This window comes from Pavona decussata, unplaced genomic scaffold, assembly GCF_977016875.1.
Source record: "Pavona decussata unplaced genomic scaffold, jaPavDecu1.1 SCAFFOLD_34, whole genome shotgun sequence".
In the NCBI taxonomy this organism is placed as follows: Eukaryota; Metazoa; Cnidaria; class Anthozoa; order Scleractinia; family Agariciidae; genus Pavona; species Pavona decussata.
The window spans coordinates 1,037,924-1,061,076 of record NW_028145457.1 but is presented as its reverse complement, the minus strand read 5'-3'; the positions used below and the strand labels follow the sequence as shown (position 1 = coordinate 1,061,076).

Genomic DNA, 23,153 nt, shown 5'->3' with positions numbered 1-23,153 from the left:
TTTCCGGGCTCTACGAAGCATTCCGAGGCGGGACGAGATTTTATTTCCGATATGGTCAATGTGTTCGTTCCAATTTGGGCAAGGATCCAGAAACACGCCCAGATATTTAAATTTGTATACCCTTTCAAGATCTGTGTCATTAACACTAACTGCGAATGACTGGACTGAGCTCAATTTTTGGTGAGTTCCCAAAAGCATAACTTTGGTCTTCGAGTGATTTAACATGAGATAGTTTTGGTTCAACCATCCGACAACGTGGTCGAGGTCTTGGGACAAAGCAGCCTCAATAGCTTGAACAGAACTGCTTTCAAAAAACAACAGGGTGTCGTCAGCGTAAAGATGGACTTTACAGTACTTTGTAACTGATGGTAGATCGTTAATATACATTATGAACAATAGAGGTCCCAAGACAGACCCCTGGGGCACACCATATAATATGGGTTCAGCGTCAGATTGCATGCCATTAATGATAACACTTTGGGTTCTATTAGTAAGATACGCATTGAACCAATTCACTGAAGACTTACTTAGGCCAAAATCTGCTAATTTCATAAGTAGTAAATCGTGGTCGAGGGTATCGAAAGCCTTAGATAGGTCCAGAAATGCTAGGCCTGTAAGTTTTCCTTTGTCGATGTTATGTAGGATAGTGTTAGTAATATCGATTAGGCTGGTAGCAGTAGAATGTAGTGGACGGAAACCGGATTGATAAGAAGATAGGAGCTTGTGCTGTAGTAAGAAATTATAAACCATTTTGTGAACTGCCTTTTCTAGAATCTTTGCAAAAACTGGCAGAACTGAGATTGGGTGATAATTGGAGGTATCGGATTTTGAACCAGACTTGAACACTGGAGTTACGATGGCATGTTTCCAGCTTGCGGGAATAGACCCCTCATTTATCGATCTGTTCATAAGTATTGCTAAAGGTGTGGCAAGTGCGTCGGCACCGTCCTTGAGAAGTCGTGCTGGGATATTATGTAATCCAGTTGATTTGTTGCTTTTCAGTTTCTTAAGTTCATTAGCTAACTTGAGAAAGCTTGAAGTTGTTTGCGGATCGATTTGCAGGTGGTCCGGGGGCCGATAATACAGGAACCATACGCTGTCTCAGTGTTTCAATTGCAGTAGAAAAGTACTTAGCAAAGCTCTACGAGATCTTCTTAGGATCCTGAATAACACCGCTGCCAGTCTCAAGTGACTCAATGGTTGACATCTTAGGTTTGATAGCAATGACGGATTTCAACGTTTTCCATAATTTGGACGAGTCTTTCTTATTTTCTTCAATCAAGTTGGAGTAGTAATCTTGTTTAGCATTTCTAATGAGGCGAGTTGTTTTATTTCACAGCTCTTTATATTTAACCCATTCTTCAATTGTCTTTTGCTTCTGCGCCCGTTTGTGGTGAAAATCGCGTTTTCGCATCAGTTCCTTTATCTCACACGTTAGCCATGGTAGACTTTCAGCGCGCACTCTCTTTGTGGCAAGAGGTGCGTGTTTATCAACTGTTGCGTAGAGTGTTTCAGCAAATGCAGTCCATGCGTCATCAACAGACAAACTGGTGAAAAGATCTACGGTCCAAAACATAAAAGCAAACAATAAGCAAGGAAACGCACAACTAAAATGCTGCAAGTATACACAGGATCTGTAAAAGATCTAATCAGCCAAAATATAAATGACTCAAATTTTTGCAAGGCTAATCGGTTCTGCAAGGCTGATCAGTTCTTTTGATCATATGATGATGTAGTATGAAGGAGATCGAAGTTTATCTTGTATGCGAGATTGTAATTTCAAAACTTCCACCCTAAGTCCAAAAAAACTGCCGCGAGCCTCCTTAAGTTGCGTAGTAACTGCGAGGATCTTTCTTCTATTTGATCTTTCGTCCGCAGTTCAAATATATGTTTCATATATTTACATTTATTTATTCATCCTTCACGGGTATATTACGAACTCACAAAATTACCAGCTTCCAGTTGGCTTGATAGCTCAGTTGGTAGAGCACTGCACGAGGTCATGGGTTCGAATCCCGTTCAAGCCTGAATTTTTTCAGGCCTTCTTTTCGCAACTGCTTAAGTTGCGTAGTCACTGCGAGGATCTTTCTTCTATTTGATCTTTCATCCGCAGTTGAAACATATGTTTCATATATTTACATTTATTTACTCCAAATATCTGTTGGAATGATTTTGGGAAATATTGCGATGTTCTGTGTATACGAAATAATTTAATTTCGAAGGCATACAATTCATTGCAGTAAAAGAACTTCGTAAAACCAATAAATAAAAAGTTCAAAAACCAAATTTGGAAAAATGGACTATGAAAGTATAATAAAGTAAGCAATAAATTGTTGTTATATAAATCGTTGGAAAATTCAAAGTTTGTTGGTGTTTGCTTTTTTATTACGAATATACAAGGTCAACGCGGGCGCTTTGTGCCTCCTCTCCCACCCCTCCCTACCCTTTAGTAAACTTCTCTGACGATCATTTTCACTGATTAGATGTTCCACAGATCCTGCGTATACTAGCAGAATTTTCGTTCGCGGTCCTTTGCAGTTTATTCTTTACTGAATAATAGTTTTTGCGTGTTACTAAACACGGTTCGTGCAAGTAGTGAGTCATGGACGCAAAGGGAAATCTTTTTCAGCTTGACGAGCTAAGGAAAAACTCATCTACATCCTGTAATCAAGACAGACGGCGCTGCCAATGTACAAAGTCTTGCCGATGTACAAAGTCTTTTACTAAGGATGTGCTACAATGGTTTAATGTAGAAAATAATTGTAATTTTAATTTAAACACTGAAGATTTTCTTTTTGGTGTTTCCTCTGTGTCGAGTGTTCCAACAAAGAAATTAAATTATACCCTCCTCTTCCTACGTTATTATATTTATAAAAAAAAAAGCTCCAGAATGACTCGCCACCTCTATTGCTCCCGGACTTTATCAAAAAAATGAAATATAAATATAAAATTGAAACTATTTCTTAAGATATATATAGTGAATGCTCCTCTTCTTCTTACATTGTAAAGTGCTGTAAGTATTGTACGTTATAGGCTTTAAATGTTGTATGTGTTTGGAATAAAAGTATATTGAAAAAAAAAAAAAAAAAAAAGACAGACAGACGGCGCCGTTTTTCCCAATACGGACATTTTTCTTTTTTTCCGCAACTAAACAAGGTCCAGGCCCTGTAACAAATCCGCCCGGGTTCGCGGGCAAGATTGAAAAATTCCGACCGCTACCGGAACCAATAAGAGTGCATGAATTCATAAAGTGCATGTGCATTAATCTCGATACCAAATGAAACACCAGAATAAAATCTTAATGGTTTTCATCTCTGATCTGAGACCAAACTCAACGTTAGCATTTTAACGAGGAGCGATTCAATACGGTAATGTTACGATTGCTAGTCATCTGTAATTACTTGCAAATATAAAATGTTTAAAACAAACACTTATAAGTACCCGCTGTATTCTGACTAGAAACGTTCATTACCATCTTTGAAACGATAAATGTTCAATCGCTGTTACTGCAATCCTATTGTCCTGAACTATTTAACCAGCTTAGCTTGAATCCAATTTAACTGAGTCGGATTTACCACTGTTACTTTGGATGGTACGTTCCTTTCCCCTGTCGATCACTCATAATTTGGTCAAGCTAGAAAGGAAAATCCGTACAAAATAGTCGCTTGGATGTGACTCGTTGCAGCCATGCAAGCAAGTACTATGTGCACTGTGAAATTTGCTCAACCCATAATGCACAATAACATGTGAAAAAAACGTTAGCTCTGGTCAGTGCTCTATATTCAGCGCTTTCTTTTGAGAAGTCATGTCAAGAACTCGAACTCAGTGCCTCCAAACAATAAAAGCAGTCGGTCCACGGCCTCATGATGACTGAAACCCCTCATGAATAACTCGCCCTCGTTTTTTTTTTTTTTTTTTTACCATACTAAATAAAGCACAGAGATTTCAGTCTGTACATTTGCGAGCGGACTAGGGAGGGGTGGGAAAATTTGTGAATGTGCAACAAACTGAAGAGTCAAGGAATTTTAGATAACTCTGCATAACTGACAGTACCAGTTATAACAAAAGTAACAGAAAAAGAAATAGCTCACTTTTTGCCTTGTTTGTGTTTTATTCAGGTCCACTAAAACCTCCTTTTAAATAAGACATCATGGCTACAGAAATGTCATTTTAATGAGGGTATCCGCTAAGAGTATAGGTCGAACAACGAGTATTTTCTACCTCCCTGTTTTAGAAAAAGTGGTTTCTTCAAGGCCAGTGCACAAATGACTTACATTAAATTACTTACATTAAATGACTGATTCTATTTTTAGTTACTTTTCGCCGATTTGCTATGCATAGTTTAAGAAAATCTTTTGCGCTGTCCCTTAAAATCTTGTACTTTTACTTTTGTTTAGGTGTTCTCGATGCATCTTCCATTCTTGGAGGACTCGACAGCAACTACCGGGACCAACTGAATTCGTATTTGGCGCCAGTCCTGCAGAATTCATCCCGTAGTAGGTTTGAGAAGTGTTGGCATGCTAAGACAGATGGCTGGGAAGCATCTACATTTCACAGCAACTGTGATGAAATGGGCCCCACTGTTACTATAATACAAGTTGGCAATTACACATTTGGTGGATACTCTGACGTGTCTTGGACCGGTCTTAGTAAGTATCATTTGATAGCAGCACGAGTTATACTCAGTCATTTAATGTCAAATTAATTGTTTAAGTAACTTAACCAAGGACTGATCTTACACGCACCAGTGCGTTGCGTTTTATCGTTTTAAGTGGTTCAATTATGTGATTGATAATCTTGCTGTGCCGCTTGGTTTTGCATAGCCATCGACTAGTTTGTCCATAAAGACCGTGTATACTCTACGGGTTATTTGACTCTGCGCACGCGTGCAGTTCCTTGCCGAAGCAGTTAGTTGCTGTCTTTTGCTAGATTTTGGAAAATTTTTGTTTTCCTTGTTGTTTTTGTTTCTTTTTTTATTGCATATCATCGTTTACAATTCCAATCGACCCCGAATATCTAGCCTCTGCGCAAAAAATCACAAATGGTGTCATGACGAATTTAGCACGTTTCGTTCCGAACGGGACAAAAGAGGCTCCAAACCAAGGCATTCCAAGTGTAGTCTGCAAAAATGTTTTTGATCTACTTATCTGACCGGCGAAGTTTCCTGGTTTTTTATTCACATAGAAAACACTTCAAGTGTCTTGAAAATCAATTTTAGACGGCAAGGATCGATCGGGCGGGAAAGGAGACTGGACAAACAACAGAAACTTCTTACTCCCGACCCAGTCCCCTCGTAATCAGGAGCCGTGCTTAAATGTGAATTGAGAATTTTATTTCCTCAGTACTTTCTTTGAACTAACAATTAATTTCAACAAATCGTTGGCTTTAAACCAACAGTTTTGTGGTTATTTGGTACTTAGTCGATATAAAAAAATGCAAGTAAGACATTAAACATTTAAGTAAGAAATATTAACAGTTACTGAATTTTTTATTGAAATGTAATTTACGATACAAAACACTTTCCCCAACTTCCAACTTTCTATAGATATATTTTGGCCTACTTCAATGAACTTAAGATTCTCTATGGTTATGATCAAGCACAAGACACCGTTTTCTATAATAACAAAGAAATACTCGTCGAAAACAACCCGGTGTTCAATAAAGAATGATATGAGAAAGGCATTCTGTCTATCTAAGACCTTCTAGACCATGAAGGTCAATTATTATCGTACCGTTAATGTATTAGAAAGTACTCTTGTAAAACTAATTTTCTTCAATACTATCAGATTATCAGCGCCATTCCAAAACTACTTTTGATTAACGCAAGGACCCCAGAACCAATTAGGAAAGAGCTTTACAATGATAATGTCTTCCCTGTTCATTTCCATGAATCACTCCAGTCACGCCTAGATAATATCAAGACAAGGGACGTTTATGAATTACTTTTGGAAAAAACCCACACAGCGGAGCATGCAGGTCCAAAGAAATGGAACAGAAATTTATCTCTGAGTGAGGAAAAGTGGAAAAAAATGTTTTCATCCCTAAAATAAATTCTGCAAAGAAACAAAGCTAAAGGAATTTCATTTCAAGCTAATTCATCGAATTAAAGTGACACAAAAGAGCTGCATTGTTTTGGCATTAAAGAAGATGACAATTGTATATACTGTGGTGAAAAAGATTCCATCGACCACACTTTTAGAGATTGCTCCCCCATTCAAGTCTTCACACAGAAAGTTATCGCTTGGTTCAATACCGTAAATGGCTCTCGATTTAACCCGCCTGCTGAAGAAAAACTGTTTGCCATCCTTTCCGGATCGTACGAAAAACGCTTATTAGCCAGATTTAATTATACCCTGTTTTTCACGAGGTACTACATCTATACTAGCAAACTACACGATAAATTAATTCTCCTCCCAGATTTTATTACAAGAATCCTTCCAAAGTACATAGTTGAAGGTCAGCAATGAAGTACAAAAAATGTCTCCTCCCCCCCTAAAACAACTACAATAATAAATGAATAATGATGTAAATGACTTTGATAATAATATTGTGTAACATTTAACTTAAGTTACATTGTATTGCTTTAGCGAATTAATAGTAATATGTAAATAGCCGATTTGATGTAAACAAGTACGACAGAAAGTAGAATAAAAATTGTTTAAAAAAAAAATCAACAGGTACAGATGTTATGCTGCTAAGCTAAATATTTTTGTTTTTTCCCAAGCAAGGTGCGCGTATGTTGCATCCAATAAAGCATTTATCTTCTCACTGTATAACATCAATGGCTACGCTCCTGTTAAGCTGCAGATCAAGTCGGAGGAAACCCGTTACGCTATACTCGGATGCTATGAGAATGGACCATCGTTTGGTACTGATGACATCTTCATAGACGCAGGAACCTTAGAATATTCTCATACCTATTGTGACAGAGCTTAACCCCTCCCCCCAGGGTATTCTTCATCTGGTCGTTCCTGTACATTTTATGCAGGAAGCACCGGTTTCACTCCCACTGACATTGAAGTGTTATACGAGACAAGGATCTAGGACAAACAAACAATATACTGTGGTTCAGAGGCCTGTTGTTCAAAGCTGAACTTTGATTCTAGTTTAATTACTAATCAATTAAAGTTTTGTGGGAAGATTTTTGTCCTTCAGTTTTGGCATAGAATTTTCCTTGCCATCAGCTTAATATTAACTTTTAAAGATATTTTTGACGAGCAAATTGAAAACCTCGGTTAACTTTTTATAGGGGATCAGCGTTAATCGGCTTTTGAAGAACCGGCTCCAATAACAACAACAACAATAATAATAATAATAATAATAATAATAATAATAATAATAATAATAATAATAATAATAATAATAATAACAGCGTGTACAAATTTTTCCATTTACTAATAATAGTTACCAAGACTGCTAAAACTAACTAACAATCAATTGCAAAATGCAATGAAAACTGGGTAAAGCAATGTAAGTCAAAATATATCTTAGACATTCATTTTTGAGAGATCTTGCTTACCTTGGCTTAGACCTCGGAGAAAGTTGAAGCTAATGTCACTCATTCGATTGGCTAATCGTCACAATAGTTTTTAGGGATGTTTCAGTTCATTTGGTTCATTTGATTTTTCTTCCCTTTCTTCGTCTGATGGAAGGTGACAGTAGCCGTTTTAAATAATTGCAACAATACTGACTTGACAATGGTGAAAATATACCTGTTGTTAACAGGCTTTATTTGTTAAGCCGTAGTTTCTTTTCAGAAACAGCCACAGGGTTGTTTATCATTTTATGGATATTTAACGTTGTTTCGTTGGGGTAAAATACAGCGGAAGGAAAGTTAATTACACACTAACCTATTCCGTTTGCAGTTTTCAATTTTAAGTTGTTTCTGAAGTATTTCTAAGAACTAATTTACAGCTAATAGAACCACAGTATTTTTTGGCTTTGTTTTCGTATGGCATGCATGTGCCTGTTCTAATTTATTGTTTTCTTGTCACCAAATATGATTGTCTAAAGGGAAAACTGTTAATAGAATAGAAAAAAAGTGATTTGTCCAAACGGGTCGGTAAATTTTCTGGGGTTACAGTAGGATAATTAGTGTTTGTAAGGTAATATACTGAGTTATTGTTTATGTACCTGAATTTACTTTGACTGCAACGCACGCTCTCATTGCTCTCATTGTTTGGTTGTTGACCACGATAAGGGCTAAAATTAGTTGCAAAAATTGTGAGTGTGCGCTCTGAAAGAGTTTAAAGCGGCCTTCACACGGCAAACTAAAGTTGGCAAACTCGTGTTGGCGAACTTCAAAAAGTTGGCAAGCTCGTGCCTTCACATGTCAAACTCGCGTCAAATCACAACACGCTAAATTTGCACCATGGCTGACGTAGTGCAGTGGCACTCACGAAGAGTTGCTGCTTGTGCCTTGGTCCTAGTGTATGATAATCGCCGAAGAAGAAACAGAAAACGCTGGAAAAATAGAAAGGTTTCGACGAAACCTTATATCAGTAGAAATCCCAACCTTGGAGCGTGCGACACGCTTGTCCAAGAGCTTCGCGCCTTTTAACCCCAGTTTCTCCGCTAGTTCTTCCATTTTCGTCCCCACCAAGAGAGGATGAAGGTACCTTCATCCTCTCTTGTCCCCACAGATCTGGACAGTTTTGAACTTCCTCGATGAATTGAAAAATTGCACGTTCGTCTTCACGTACGTCCACCATTTTGTGAAGTGTCATGCAAATCACGTGAATAGAGCGCGTGTTTTGATTCGTTGACAGTCACCGACACACGTTTGCCAACCGTTCACAGGTCAAATACGAGTTTACCAACACGAAAAAGTTGCTGAAAAAATTGGCGAGAATAGAGGCAAGTTCTATTTGTCGCCAACAGTTTACCAACTTGTTTGCCGACTGTTTTTGTGCCGTTCACACACACCAACTTGAGTTTGCCGTGTGAAGGCCGCTTAAGTCCATGTTTCTATAGGGTGTTTAAAACATGGTTCGTTTTTCATGGGTTATTCTAAAAACTTAGGAAACGAAAACATTTGTGTTATTGCCATAGAATTATTAGAGACAAATTGTAGTCGTTTGGGAGAACTTCAAAGAGTATTGAAAACTCTCCTATGGCCCGTGTTTTCTCAGCAAGGTTTCGTTCTCTGAGACTTCTACTCGTCTTCTGTGACGCTATGGAAACACGGAAAATGTTTAATAAGCTTTGGATTAAAGGTTAATACAGTAAAGATTGATACAGCATCAATAAGTGATGATTCAATTAAGCCAGCAAATTGGGAGGGAACCAATATAAGTAATGAATGCAAGTAAGCTATCAGCTAACGTATGTACGGTAGTATAGCAGGTCATGTAAGCAAACGAAGTTTAAATAAAGGCAATTGAAGGTAATTCGTCAGATACTGCTTCTTTCTCCTCTCTTTTTGTCGGAGGCGCCTCATCAACATGAGTGACGTCTTTCATCTTAGCGTCCAGTATGCGGCGAAATATTTCGAATTTTTTAAATACAGTAAAACAATCTTTTTTATTTAAAAAGTCAGAAGACTCACTGGTCGCTTCTATATGCACACGCCTACCTCTTGTCCTTATAATCCAAAATATTGAATGCGGATTTGCCCTTCACCTCCTCTAAATGCCTCTTTAGACCGCATACGATACCATACAACGTTCGTGGAGAATAGCGGCTGCCCTTCTTATTTGCCACCTCCTGGATAAATTTAGCAAGCCAGTAGTTGAACGATAAAGCATCCATGTGCTCCAAATTGTCCTCGAGAGAACACAAGAGGTGAAAATCGTAATCTTTGAAAACGCTTCGAACTTCTAAATCCGGAAATTTCAATGTTCTCGTCCTTTGCCAAAAAAACAATTTCCACCACCCACTTATCTTTGTACTTCGGGCTACTTGGTCTAGCTCCACTGACAAAAGCAGACTCTTCTTCGACCTCGAAACAATAAAAGCACTCGGCCGGAGCGGCCTCGTGCTTTCATCTGTTTCTCGGTGTTTGGAACCCCTGATGAAACCCTTCAATTGCTCAGTATTAGGAAACATTTTGTCGAAGGATTGTCAACACAATCATAGAAGGTTGAGAGTGTTTTCATGACCATGAGAAAAGATTTGAACTACCCTACCCGCCGCTACTCTTAAAAAACACAGCCTACGTCTTCGATTAACGTCGTTCTTTTAAAATAATTCAACAACTTTTTCGTTGTGGATACAGTTGTGGCTGTATGTTTACACCCGTCCGGTTAGTACTTTTTACTACGGTCTTGATCTATTACGCCTTGTAATGCGAATGACTTCGAAAAAAAGTCAACCAGATTTCCGAAGAATGAAGAAAAAATTACTCAGAAATAAAACTAAAAAACCGAATTAGTTTGTCTTATTTATCGGTTAAATTATTGGAAACGAAACGTGACAAGAAATGTTTTAGTGGTTTCTCGTTTCACTGTTGCATAAATACATTCTGCACCTCTATTATCTTAAGTTGTTGTGGAATATTGTCATCGGACTTGCGCCTTGTGTCTTTACTGTAATGTTTAAATCCGTTCCATAACTGAGACAGATTGTTGATGTCGAAAAACCAGTGTGTTATTTATATGAAAGGGAGAGAAAATTGAACCCACAATGCCGCTATAGTTCAAAGACCAACCATTGCCATTCAGTGAATGGGCTCGTGTAAAGTTATATCTCCGTGCTCTTAGATCTATTATCTTAGACAAAAAGCTAACCAGCTTTGTAACGGCTGTAAAATATAAGTAAAGATCAGCAAGGGCACTGTTTATCGGTCTTCCAATGGTGTTTGCTTTCACTTCTCCGAAATATATAACTCTTGCGACATAACGTTTGATAGTTCTTGTTGGCACCCTTAAAACAGCTGCCACTTCATCCACTTGATATCCTAACATTCTTTCATCCAAATGGCTCACCATCGTAGATCTTCACTGGACGGGCGATACATTGCTGATTTTGATGGAATTTATTCATAAAAATATCCCATATAACCTTGCGGTCTTGCCTTGTAGTTTTATGCTTTGATCCGACAACGTTAATTGAAATAGCTGTATAAATTAAATGTAATGGAAATTAATTTATGTTGTTGTTTAAATTTATTGTTTTCTTATTATTTTTTTTAATGGCGTCACCTAAGCCTCTTCCTCTTGGGTTGTAGTGTAGGGCTATTTTAAGCAATATCATTGAATGATCGGTTTTGTACCCGGGAACAATGTCTGCTAGGTTAATATCGCAGATTAAATCTGAGCTTATTAAAAAGAAATCAAGTCTGCGTTGGATTTCTGGCTTCTTCCGGCGCCATGTATTTCTCTGTGTTTATCAGCGTTCAGCGTTCTCCGTATATCAGTTAAGTTAAGTTCTTCGCAATTTTGATTGATTATTTTCAAAGCATTTTGGTAGGTTCTAGGAAGGCCGCCCTTCTTATCCTCCTTAACATCCAAAACGAGATTGAAATCACCTCCCAAGATAATTTCTTCGTAGTGTAAGTGATCAAAAAACTGCTTAACAAATGTCGGGTCGTCTTCATTAGGAGCGTAAATGTTTGCAAGGGTGAAATGTTTTTCGTCAGTTTTGATATCGCATATAATATAACGTCCGGAAGAGTCCGAAAAGGTTTTCAAAATATCAAATTTAAAATTGTTGTTGAAGAGAATGCAGACGGCTGCTGAGCTGCTTGAAAAGCAACTAAAGAGAGCTTTGTAGCCCCATTCAGATCTCCACGTGTCAATAGTTGCTTCCGTAGAGTGTACCTCTTGCAAAAAGATAATTGATTGTTGTTTGCTTCTGAGCCAGTTGAATGTCTCTCTTCTCTTGTTGTTGTTTCCTATTCCCCTGACATTCATAGATGCAATTTTTAGTTCAGCCATTACCACAGTTAATAGCAGGGTATTGTCTTAAATAGTGAACCAGCGAAGATGAGGTGTTACCTGTTCGATTTGCATCTTTTGAGCAGAAGCAGTATTTCGAATGCAAAACTGTTCGAGTTGATTTCCGTAAACAAACATTCGTTGGACGAATTTTCATAGCAACAAAATTAGAAGATTATTTAAAGGAACTAATTACATAACAGTAGGACACTTTTTCCTCGATTAAACAAAAAAGAAAACATACATGTAAATAAAAACACCAAAAGAAATAAAAAAAGATCACTGACAGAGCGTGGCATTTCAGTGGAAATCTCACTTGCTTGGTTTCGAGAGTCACAAAACCAAGTAAAGTTTAAGAAGAGATGTATTCCGACAGAAGCGTGTTTTCCGTCCCGCCCACCTTTCATAAGATCGAGTAAACACAAAACAAGTGCTTCAGATGAAATAACGGATATAAGTTGTTGAAGAGAAAATACTAAAAGTTACAACTTAAATATTTGAGACTTGTATTATTAAACTCACAGTTTTAATGGCATTCCAGGCGGCCATAATTTTCCTCTTATGTACAGTTTGTCAGGCTGGGCTTTGCTGAAGGCTGCGGGTATATTGTTACGTCTTGCCTTTAATGAAGGTTTCCATCTGCGCTCTCCTACGTTCAACAATCTCAAAAGGAGGGTCTTGGTACATTTTCAGTTGTAGTTGGTTTCCCGAAGACGAAGAAGCTTTCCACAGTCCTTATATCGTAGGAATCTAGCAAGTATGGGTCTGGGGCTTTCTACTCTTTTTTTCCTAGGCGATGGACCTGATGAACTCGCTGTATTTCAACATTGACAGCATCATCAAAGCCTAATTCCGTTTCCAGGAAGGTCCGCAGCACCATTTCCGTGTCCTCTTTGTCCCATTCTTCTTCGGCCATATTCAGTGCAGATAGGAAAATATCGTCACCTTCGTTCGTCGCATTCGGTTTCGGAAGAATTAGATTTGTCACATTCTTTAAGTTTCTTTGGTTCTGGCGAGGTATCTAGAGAACTATCGGAGGATAAATGACTTGTTTTTCTTTTAGTGAGCAGTAGCTTAAAAAAATCTTTCATTAAGTCATCCAAATGGTAATATTAGACGGAAGGTTTTCCAACACGTCTTTACTCCGCCATTGCCAGTCCCAGTACAAACGAGTAAGTTCCATTAATCGTACTGTTAACTAACTGATCAGGGCCACGTGGACACTAAGGTTTAACAAGCGTCTTCGTATTTGCTATGAAAGATGCACCTTTAAACTAATGCCGACTTTGTCTTAGGCACGCAGTTGTTATTTCCGGATTTATAAAGCCTGCCAGCGTCGCGTGAATGTTGTTAGCGTACTTAGTCTTGAAGGAAAATATTTCTAGTCAATGAGGAAAATTGCATTGCTTCTAATGCATGTATAAGCAGTATCTACATTGTTGGACGATGCATTTGTCAGTCATTGGCTTTAATGCCTGTCGCCCCTCGCCCTCCAATTAGAAAAATAGTATACGCCAGTTATTTTAATTCGAAAAAACTGCTCTACTCTTGCAATATAATGTAGCCCAATTTTAATTCTCAAATGGTTAAACAAGTTTTTTTTTTTCTAGTTCCGAGAAAGAGGCTCCGCCAGAATTCCAGTCTGTCGATGAATGGCTCAAATTTATCAACATGGAGAAGTACGTGGACGTATTCCACGCTGCGAACATCGATAACCTGGAAAACGTCGCTAGACTGCGGGATAGTGATTTGAGAGAAATGGGAATCTCACTGATTGGTCATCGAAATAAGATGAACAAAAGTATAAGAGCAATGAACACGCACTTTGCTAATAGGGGTCTGGACATTGACGAAGCGGCAATATAAAATGCTTTAATGTCATGCTTCGCTGTCAGGTATCCCTTGTTCATCCAGGACGTCCAGAGGTGGGGAGAGTTGGTGGTTCCCACCACCGATTAATTCAGGATGATTTTTTGTCAGTAGCAGCCGTGCATAGTAGCTGTTATATCATTCATTCCGAGATGTCATCTGATAAGTACAGCGAGGTGATACCATTCTTCTTATTATTCTGTTTTTTGTTTGTTTGCTCTAAGAAATTTGATAACAATATAGGTATAAAGAAAAAAATCTAAAACTGGATAAAATAAAAGCAAAGTATTAAAAAAATACCCCTTGAACCTAGGTAAAACTATGAACAATTATCATTTATTCTCAAGAATAAAACGGTTTCTATACGTCACCAAGTGACGACTAAATATCGCTAGATTTCTCAAAAGATTCTGTTCAGCGACAAAAAGGAAACGTAAGATAATACATTGCTCCAAGGGAAATTTTTCTTTTCAAAGTACCACTGAACTTTTACATAGAGCAAATTTGCAGACACAGTGCACCACAGTTGAGGCAACTGGCTCTATCCTTGGCTAATCTCTTCATTCGTTTTCGGAACAGTTAATTCTAAGACGTCTTGTGTTTTCTTGAATGTGAAAGTTTAGCCTTGCATCAAGTTGGATTAAGGAAAAAATTTATTTTCCTTTGTCGCAGTGGGAGAAAAGTAATACAGCTTGACTTTCATGTGCTTCCGAAGGGTGAAGCTCTCCTACCAGGGGCGTAGCGACTATATACCTCGAAAATCTAGAAAATGTAAAAGTTGAGACTAAGTTGAACGAATTGGAATAAGCGCAAAGTAGTACAAGTACCACGAACTTGTATTTTCAAATGACGTGTTTGTTGGCGTTGCACTGGTGGTTGCGTAAAGTCCCCTTTGTCGCTACATCACGCCGCGGCCACCTCTCACGGTTACTCCTTTGGCTACTACGCATGCGCTCTACACAAATTGGGTTGGTCCAAGAAACTCGGGTTTCTTGAACAGTGCTTACTAGTCCAAAGGTAGTTTTCGCGGTCTGTGACTATGCAGAAAGACCAGATCTGAGCAAGGGCTATTGAAACTGCCTAAAAGAAAATTGGGGGTTAGCCACGCATTTTTCAGAAATAATATTACGTCACAATTTGGAAAAAGGAGTCCACATATTGTTATGCATTTTAAAGCTTTTTGGAATTATTGTTGGCTGATTATCTCTGCAAAATCTTACCCAGGGATCTGTTGACGATGCTCAACAGGAACTTGATATGGTGAGACAGAAGGATTTGGCTGAAGTTGTTGGTCGGATAGCCCGGAGCTTACGCAACAGGGCGGTTGAGGAAAGGGGACTGTGAAATATCATTATGTGACCAACATAACGTCTTAGTACCTTCACATTTTTAGGCAACTAGGCAACATTTTTAGAAAACTGGTGTTCTCTCAGCTGTGACAACCTGAAAACCACGAGCGGTAGGAATGTTATAATCTAGAGTCATGAATACTTAGCCGTCACGTTGGTCACACAAGCACAATTTGCCGTCCCACCACATCAGCCGTCCTGAGGCGTAAACTCGCTAATGAAGTCGAAAGCACAACGCTTCGGCGACGTGACCAGAACAACAAAAATACATTACTGGACGAGACAGAGAGCGTTACTTGACAAACGGAGGCAAAAATAACCAGAATAATTTACTGAAACGGGATCCCTAGAGAGCCATCCAGTAATGAACTATTAACGGAGGGTGTTTTAACAGTGAGAGTTGTTAACAAAACCGAGCCATTTATTTTGACGTTTACATCCATGCAAAATAATGTGTTTTTTGGCTACTTAAAGTGACACCAAAAATGGGTGACACTGTCCCTTTAACGTTTGGAAACAACAATAAAAGTTGTTATTGTTTCTCAGTTTTGTTATATGATTCAGCATGGACCGTTCAAACATTCGTAATTCTCTTTTGGATGTAAAACTCTTTTTTTTAATGCAACACAATCACTTACATTACAATACAAAACATACAGCACTCTGCTGCAACAATAAATACTACTTACAATGGGGCACCAACACGACTAAGATACAAATACGTATATCACTTACAGTACATTGGTATATTTACAATACGCTTTTAATATTACTTACAAAGCTATTACATAGGAGAGAGAGAGAGAGAAAAGGAAAAAAAACTATAAATATATATACATAAATGAAAAAGAGAGAGAGAGAGATTAAGGTAGAGGTTTGCATGGCTTTACCTTTACATGTGGATTAAGAAAAGGTTTTTGTTATGTTGTAATGTGAGAGGAAAAGGGAAAAGTTTTCTATTTTGGGAGAAAGACTGCGCATTTTATATATTCAAATAAAATATCTGGCGATCAAAAAGTAGAAGTTTATGCTCTTGTTCTTGTTTGGCTTTAACCCTAATACCAGATATGGTGATATATTAGTATTATTTGAAAATTCTCCTCGGTTGATTGCCCAGAGGTACCTTGCCCAAAAAAGAGTGGATACCTCACATGTCCAGAAGAGATGGATGAGAGTCTTTTTATCATTTTGACAAAAAGTGCACTGCTCATTATCCTTTAGGTTTATTTTGGTTAAAAAACTGTTGGTCGCTAGTCTTCTGTGTAATAGCTTAAATTGGAAGACAATTATTTTTGTAATTTTTGTGCTAAGAAAAGGTGTTTGGTAAACTGTCTTCCAATCGATAATTTCTTGGGTTTCAAGCATGCATTCCTTTGGGCGGTGATGGGTCTCTTTTTTTTTTTTGCTCACAAGAATTTTGTACGCTAGTCTATTCGGTTTTTTCGTCTTTAAAAAAGTATCAGTAATAGATTCGTGTATGGCATTACCATTGTGGAAGTTTGCCACGTTGCTTTTCGATAGGGCTTTTACAGCTGATAACACGCCTTGAAAAGTTAGAACGTTAGCTTCTATGGTGGTTTCGGGGTTGGTCGAAAGCCATACCCCTAATGCTTTAACTTTGTCTTTTACCCATTTAAAATCCTTCTCTGGGGCAAGGTTTGTTTCTTTTCCTGTGTTGGCACCAATCCATAACGCCACTGTTTTCTTGTTATTTAGCCGGAGGCCAGAAATTTCACTAAAAAGGTCTAATATCTGTAAAGAAGTCGTGAAGGAAACGTAAGGAGATGTAAAACTCAGAGAACTAGTGAGAGAACTCGGATTCTTTTATCCAATTTTTTGTTTCACTAACTTATAATACCATCTTTCTTGTTTCTGAGAATGTTTATATTTGCGAGATAAGTGAAAAAACATATATATATTTATTTCAATTGTCACTCAAATGAAATCGGGCTGTCAGTTGTTAATAATTAATAGCTTTACGGTAGCCAAATGTATTTACAATCCAGCGCTGAAGGCGAATAAACAAAGGGTTTTTAATCGTAAGTAACGTTTTGGAATCGATGTCGTGGTTTCAAAGAAATTTGGCAACAAAATATTTTAATGAAAACTGAAGGTAAGTAACAACGGTTATAAACAGAGTGCATATATATATTCTCCTAATATTCAGTTGTGTGAAAATTTTATTTTACTTACCCGAGGGCATTGAAGTTGAAGTAAACAAGAACAACACAATTCATTGTAATAAGCATAGCACAGAACACTTTTCTGCAACTTTTTCGAACGCTAAAGATATTCATATCTTATTAGTAAGAGCAAACAAATTTAAACAAGAATAAAACCCTGATCAAACAAATTCACTGCGTCACTTAGAAAAATGGGGTCTTAAATTAATTTTGTAATTCCTTTAGTTTCAATGTTTAATGAAGCGATCCTTTACTTCCCTTAACAAGAAAGTTACCGTTTTGCGTTGACACGAATAGAAATGGCTTCTTCTGTCTTGTTATTACACAAACTTTCCTTTTGGTTGGTGCGTGGTTGTTCCCTAATTGAGACATAATGGTTTTATACTTTTTGAAGTATTTTCCTCTTTCCTTTGGAAAGACCTTGCAATTGTTTACGGTAAATAATCATCAGCCAACTGCACTGCAGTCGGTCACGAGCTTTCTCCACGCCTTCCGGTCTTGCACCATGCTTCGAATCTCTTCTGGCGTTGGTGGGTATGCCTGGCTAGCTGATTACGCTGGCAATGTACTGATGAAACATCAGCCTTGGGCGACCGGGCTTACGCTTGCCATGTTTAGGGTGGAAAAGGGCGTACCTGTTGACCAATTCATTCCCTGGTTTCCTGAGGATATGCCCTAAGAAGTGAAGCTGTCGTTGTTGAATCAGGTGGATGAGCAGATTTTGTTCCACTCTCTTGAGTACTTCTTCATTCGAGATGAAGTCCATTCTCTTAATACCCAGGAGTTTTTCTATAGCAGCTGGTGGTGAAGCTGTTGAGCTCTTTCTTCTCTCTGAGGAGTAATTGTGTCTGCTTAGCATACCTTGAGCGACACCTTGAGCTATACTTGATGCAAAGTGGCGCATTCATAGATTATTATTTTTTTGTTGTTGTCATATTTGCCATGTTAAATGCAGGCTGCTGGTGTGTGTTACTAAAGTGCGGATCAGCAGACCGCAGAATCTGCGGAACCTTTATTTTCCCTTTTGATAAGTTTTGTAGTACTTCATTTATTGTCTTTGACTTCCAGCTTTAATAGCCATTTTTGCTACATTCCTCTCCGCGGATATGCGCGACCAAAAGGGGCGAGTCACATGGTGCTGTTTCATTCGCCAAGATGGCGAGTGGCGAGCGAGTTTAGACATGAGTTTGAATACATTTGAAAATGTCAACGGCAGTGGCTTGTTCATCCTAACTTCTATCTAAAGGCTTCTCCAGTTTAACGCAGACACTAAATGATGGAACGAAAGCAAACAAACTTCACTTACGTTTGAAATATCCCCGCTGCCTGTTAACTCGTACATCCCGGTAAACTTTTGTTCGTGTTTTGTTCCCTACATGCAACAAAACAGCCTCGCCGCCGGTAGGGGCATTTGCTACTACATGTTTTAGCTACCATGGAACGTTCTTACAACAATTGACTCCAATGCAATCCAAAACAGGAAATCTCCGGGGCAGGTAAAGGTAAAGTGAAAGAAACAAAGCCTCCATTTTTTTTCCTTTGGTGAAAAAATACGGGTTCCGCAGGTTCCGCGGTCTGCTGATATGCACTTTAGTAACACCTGCTGCTCGTTTCAGTTTTTTTGTTCCTATTTTTTTCACTAAAGTGATAGTCTAACAATAAATTTGCTCCTGTATTTCATAACTTGCTGTGTGTGCTTTTCTCCACAGTCGACTGCTGCCGCGATGTTTCTAGCCGTTCACATTTCATTTTTCATCATGTTCTGGAGGGCATCCTTGTTTTCATCCACAGCCGAAGATTGTGCGAACGTGTTTGAAACTTTCGAAGGTGAGAGTTTGGTATATTTTTACCGATAAGTTCATCTGAAACCCCTTGTTTATTTTCATAGTAATGTTAAATTCCATGTTACATAAATCGAATTTTCAAATTTCAATTCTTTAAGAAGACCATCTGATATTTAGAGTAAACTGCCAAACTTTTTTGAAATGTTTCAAAAATTGGCTTACATATCCAGCGATCTAAAGTATCTGAAAAGTAGGTCTATTTTCTATTTTACAAAGCCCTGTGTTTTGCTCTCCTTCCCAAGTTGAAAGTCGTATCTCGATTATTGTCTCATGCATTGCACTTTCTATTATTTTGCAGGGTATGCGTTATTTGGTCATATATTCCATACCTGTGTTGTTCTTGACCATACGGAGTGTGCTGGGAAATGTATAAGAAATGACACCTGTCAATCATACAATATTGGCAATAGGCACTGCGAGTTAAATAACCATTCACGAATATCGAGGCCAGGTGATTTGAAAATAAGGCAGGACTTCAATTACTACGGCGCAGTCCCGGTACGTTTATTGAAAAGGCAGGTTTAATGTTCTATCTGCCAGCAGTCCCCATGCTCCTAAAACGGAAATTTTCAAACTCGCTACCCAGAGTGGATATCTTTGAAAACAGAAATAAGAGGTCATTACGTAGGTACGGCAAAAACGGCACCCTGACCTGTCATAAGCCTTGGAAATCCTCTTTATTTGTTATGACAATAACATTCTTAACGAAACGCAAATCCTTCAAGCTCTTATCAACTGAAACAAACAGGGGTTGCAAACAGCTTAGCGAATCATCCGTACTTTCTGCGAAATGAAATTGAAAATTTCAGCCGCCGGTGCTTCAACAGGTCGACTGTTATGACGAATGAGATCTCTACAGTTAGCAAGAAAAGAAGCTTGCTGAAAGAAATATATCTATTTCTGGTGACAGATTCAGTGTAAATTAATTTGCAAATTGAACTGTCCAGATAACACTAATTGTAAATCTTTTCATCCCCTTTCAAATGAAGGGATCTGGGGTTGTAAACAGGATAAAGGCTCCGTGCTTTCGAAAAAAAAAGTTTAAACTTTTGTTTATCGGAGGTTTAAAAAGTCGATTTAAACGACTTTTAACTCCAGTTTTCTTGCGTTTAATACAGTGACATTACAATAAACACGACTTGTGCAAAATTGCATGGAGCCAATGCAAAACAATTACGATGTCTAGTTTAAAAATAAATACAAATTCACTTGCCATATCTTCGAAATTCCACGGTCCCATTTTGTTTATCTACAAAATACACAACGCCGTGTTTTGAGCAATCTTTTAGCAATTGGCAATGTAATGTAAAACCTTAAATTTCAAATATTTTTATTGCAATTAATCTTTTCTTTTCTGTTTATTGTACATAATTGAGTTGTACGACTGTGCAGTATGATGTCTAATAAACGATTTATTTATTTATCTTGAAATTTCATAAGGCACAATTTTACAATTAAATCAATGCACCCACAGAACGTGAATCTGAATCTATAACCAGTGTAACTTAGCAAATATGCAAACTAAAGTGTCTTTCATCCGTAGGTTTTTTGTTCTCAAAACACTTTCGAGACTCAACAAGAAGACTTCGATTGTCTGCCTGGATACAAGGGGCCAAAATGCCTGACACGTGAGTGAAAGTCAAATTCTGCCCGCCTGTGCACTTTTTTAAGAAAGTTGTAAGGGTTAAAACCCTTTCTTCTGTTTCAGTTGCCAGAATCGGTTAATTTCGTTGGTTTTTATTCAGTTCGGGAAGTTTGGTCGGATAAAATCTGTGATTAATTCACGGGGAAACTCCAATCACCACTTCTAAGAACGAGTGAGAGAAATGTAGTTTTGCTCACGTCACAGCCCTTTTTGGATGGCCTGTGTTCAGTCTGTCGTAACTTCTTAATCTTCTCTGTTTTACCATCCCCAGCAAGACTCGGGTTTATTGCTTCAAATGCTGGACATTCTTGTAAGCACATTCTGGACTCTGGAGACGCAAGAGGAGACGGGGACTACTGGATTGACCCAGACAAGAATGGAAACCAATTAAAAGTTTACTGCGATATGACAACGGACGGAGGTTATTATTCATTGCAAAATTACACCCAAGCATAAATGCGGTCCATTTTGTGCACGATACAATATGAATCTGGTGCGTCTTTGACTTGTGTTTTGAGCAGGACTACCTTAAGTTCCGAAAACCTTAAGTTCGACGGTCATGGACCCTTGATAGTTTCGCGTTCAGCTAACAGCCATAACTCGCTACTCGTATAAGTTCGCTACAAAGGTATTTACAATACAATACAATACAATACAATGTCTATTATTTAAACACGATAAAAATTAAAGCTGTTGCTTGTGGGGTCTTGTTATAAAATTAAAAAGACAAAAACGCTAATTTACATTCGCTAAAAAATATCTAATTCAATTCAGACTAATCGCATTAAATTTAAAGACATCAGTTAATTATATGGGTATTTTCGGTAGTTTCTTTGCAGTTCACATATTCTCAAATATGAGATAAGAAAACTTTATTATATCGCATTCAGGATATCTCTGATAAAAAGAAAACAATGTCAAAATTATCTACAAGTGATAAAATATAAAATCCTTCATACAGTTTTTCTTTCGTACTTCCTGGTCACAAATTGAACTTGATATCATAATTTCTATGGGACAGAGATGATAATTTGGAATAGTCTCTATTTTCGGGTTTTATTAACGATATCTTCTTTCCGGAAAGGGCTGGGATGTTGTTTGGAAACGTTGTAGAGATATTGAATCAAGATTACTTTATTTGGTGAAGCTTTAATTGCTTTCTATCATCATCAGGGGGCTGGCTACTTGTCGCTAACTTGATTGTAGACGGTCCTAACCCTCCCCCTGATTGGACTGCTGAGACAACATACCGCGGGATCAGCAACTATCAGAACAACCGAATGGGAATCACAAACACCGCCATGAATGAGCTCAGAACACACTTGTCTTTCACCCAGCTGAGATTCCACTGCAGAAAACAACAGGGACGTACGTTCCACGTGACCACGGTCCTTAACAGCACAGGTGAAGCTGTAGTCCGGTACTTCAGTGGACAGACAAATGTCCTGCCTGCCTCTTGTGGCTCGTTTGTTAAAATGGAAGATGACACCTCTTATCTGGCGGATAAATGCAGCGCATGGGGAAACGACGGAGCTCATTATGTGGGAAAATGGGGACACCACAGCAAACAGGGAGAAAAGCGTCTGTACGATCACGCTGCTTTTGTCGCTTTGCTGCATCACTGGACAATCTTCAGTGGAAGATGGGAATGTGACGAGGGATCCAGTGATACTACATTTTCTAAAGGAGACTTTTGGAACATTTTCGTGCGTTAAATATAGCCGTTTTTAACTTATGACTGTAGATTGACCACTCTCAACTATGTGTCGAAAGTGATTTTTTTGCTTTGGCCTTTCTTCACAGCGCTTTGGGATTGATCATGAAAAGTCGTAGCACTTTCTCGGCCAATTTTGGTCACACTTGTTTTAGCGCGCTGGACACCAATTATTTACTCATTAGGGTGGCTACTTTTGCTTTGATTTTACCAGTACTGGATACAAAACCCACACATGTACAATAAGAAGTAGTCATAAGCAACGTGACACTGATCAATATATATTCAAGTGTCACATTTGTCTTTTTTTTTTTAAATAATTTTGCCTGTACTTTTCGTCCGCGCAAAACAAGTGCTAATGCAAAACAAAGACTTACTGAGAGCCACCTAGACCACCTACGCACTGCATTTGGAAAGATGCAAAAGCTTTAACCACCAATTCGTTAAAAGAGTTGACACCTCGACGATACCAAGGACTATACTTGGTTGCTTTTATTTATTAGGAGAAACCTTGAAGGTGATTCAGACACTCGCATTTAGAGGTCATGTGAAAATTCGACAATTCACTTCATTTCAAAATTATTCGTATCGTTTGATAGCCGGCTCTATAAGCTTTAATTTGATACAGCGTTCAGGTATCTACAGTTTAAACCGGACGCGCTACATCGCTTGG

At 38.2% G+C, this 23,153-nt stretch overlaps 1 protein-coding gene across 1 annotated transcript in view; it reads left to right on the top strand.

Moving 5' to 3' along the window:
* The window catches only part of LOC146484365 (uncharacterized), a 50,592-nt gene extending 27,994 nt beyond the window's left edge, over positions 1-22,598 (top strand). Inside the window, exons 2-6 of the mRNA XM_085104888.1 lie at positions 18,987-19,104; positions 19,420-19,619; positions 20,665-20,749; positions 21,038-21,187; positions 21,940-22,598. Of these exons, the coding sequence (XP_084961014.1) occupies positions 18,987-19,104; positions 19,420-19,619; positions 20,665-20,749; positions 21,038-21,187; positions 21,940-22,481 (1,095 nt within the window). The 3' untranslated portion in view covers positions 22,482-22,598. The remainder of the gene's footprint in view (positions 1-18,986; positions 19,105-19,419; positions 19,620-20,664; positions 20,750-21,037; positions 21,188-21,939) is intronic.
* The last annotated feature ends 555 nt before the right edge of the window (positions 22,599-23,153 follow it).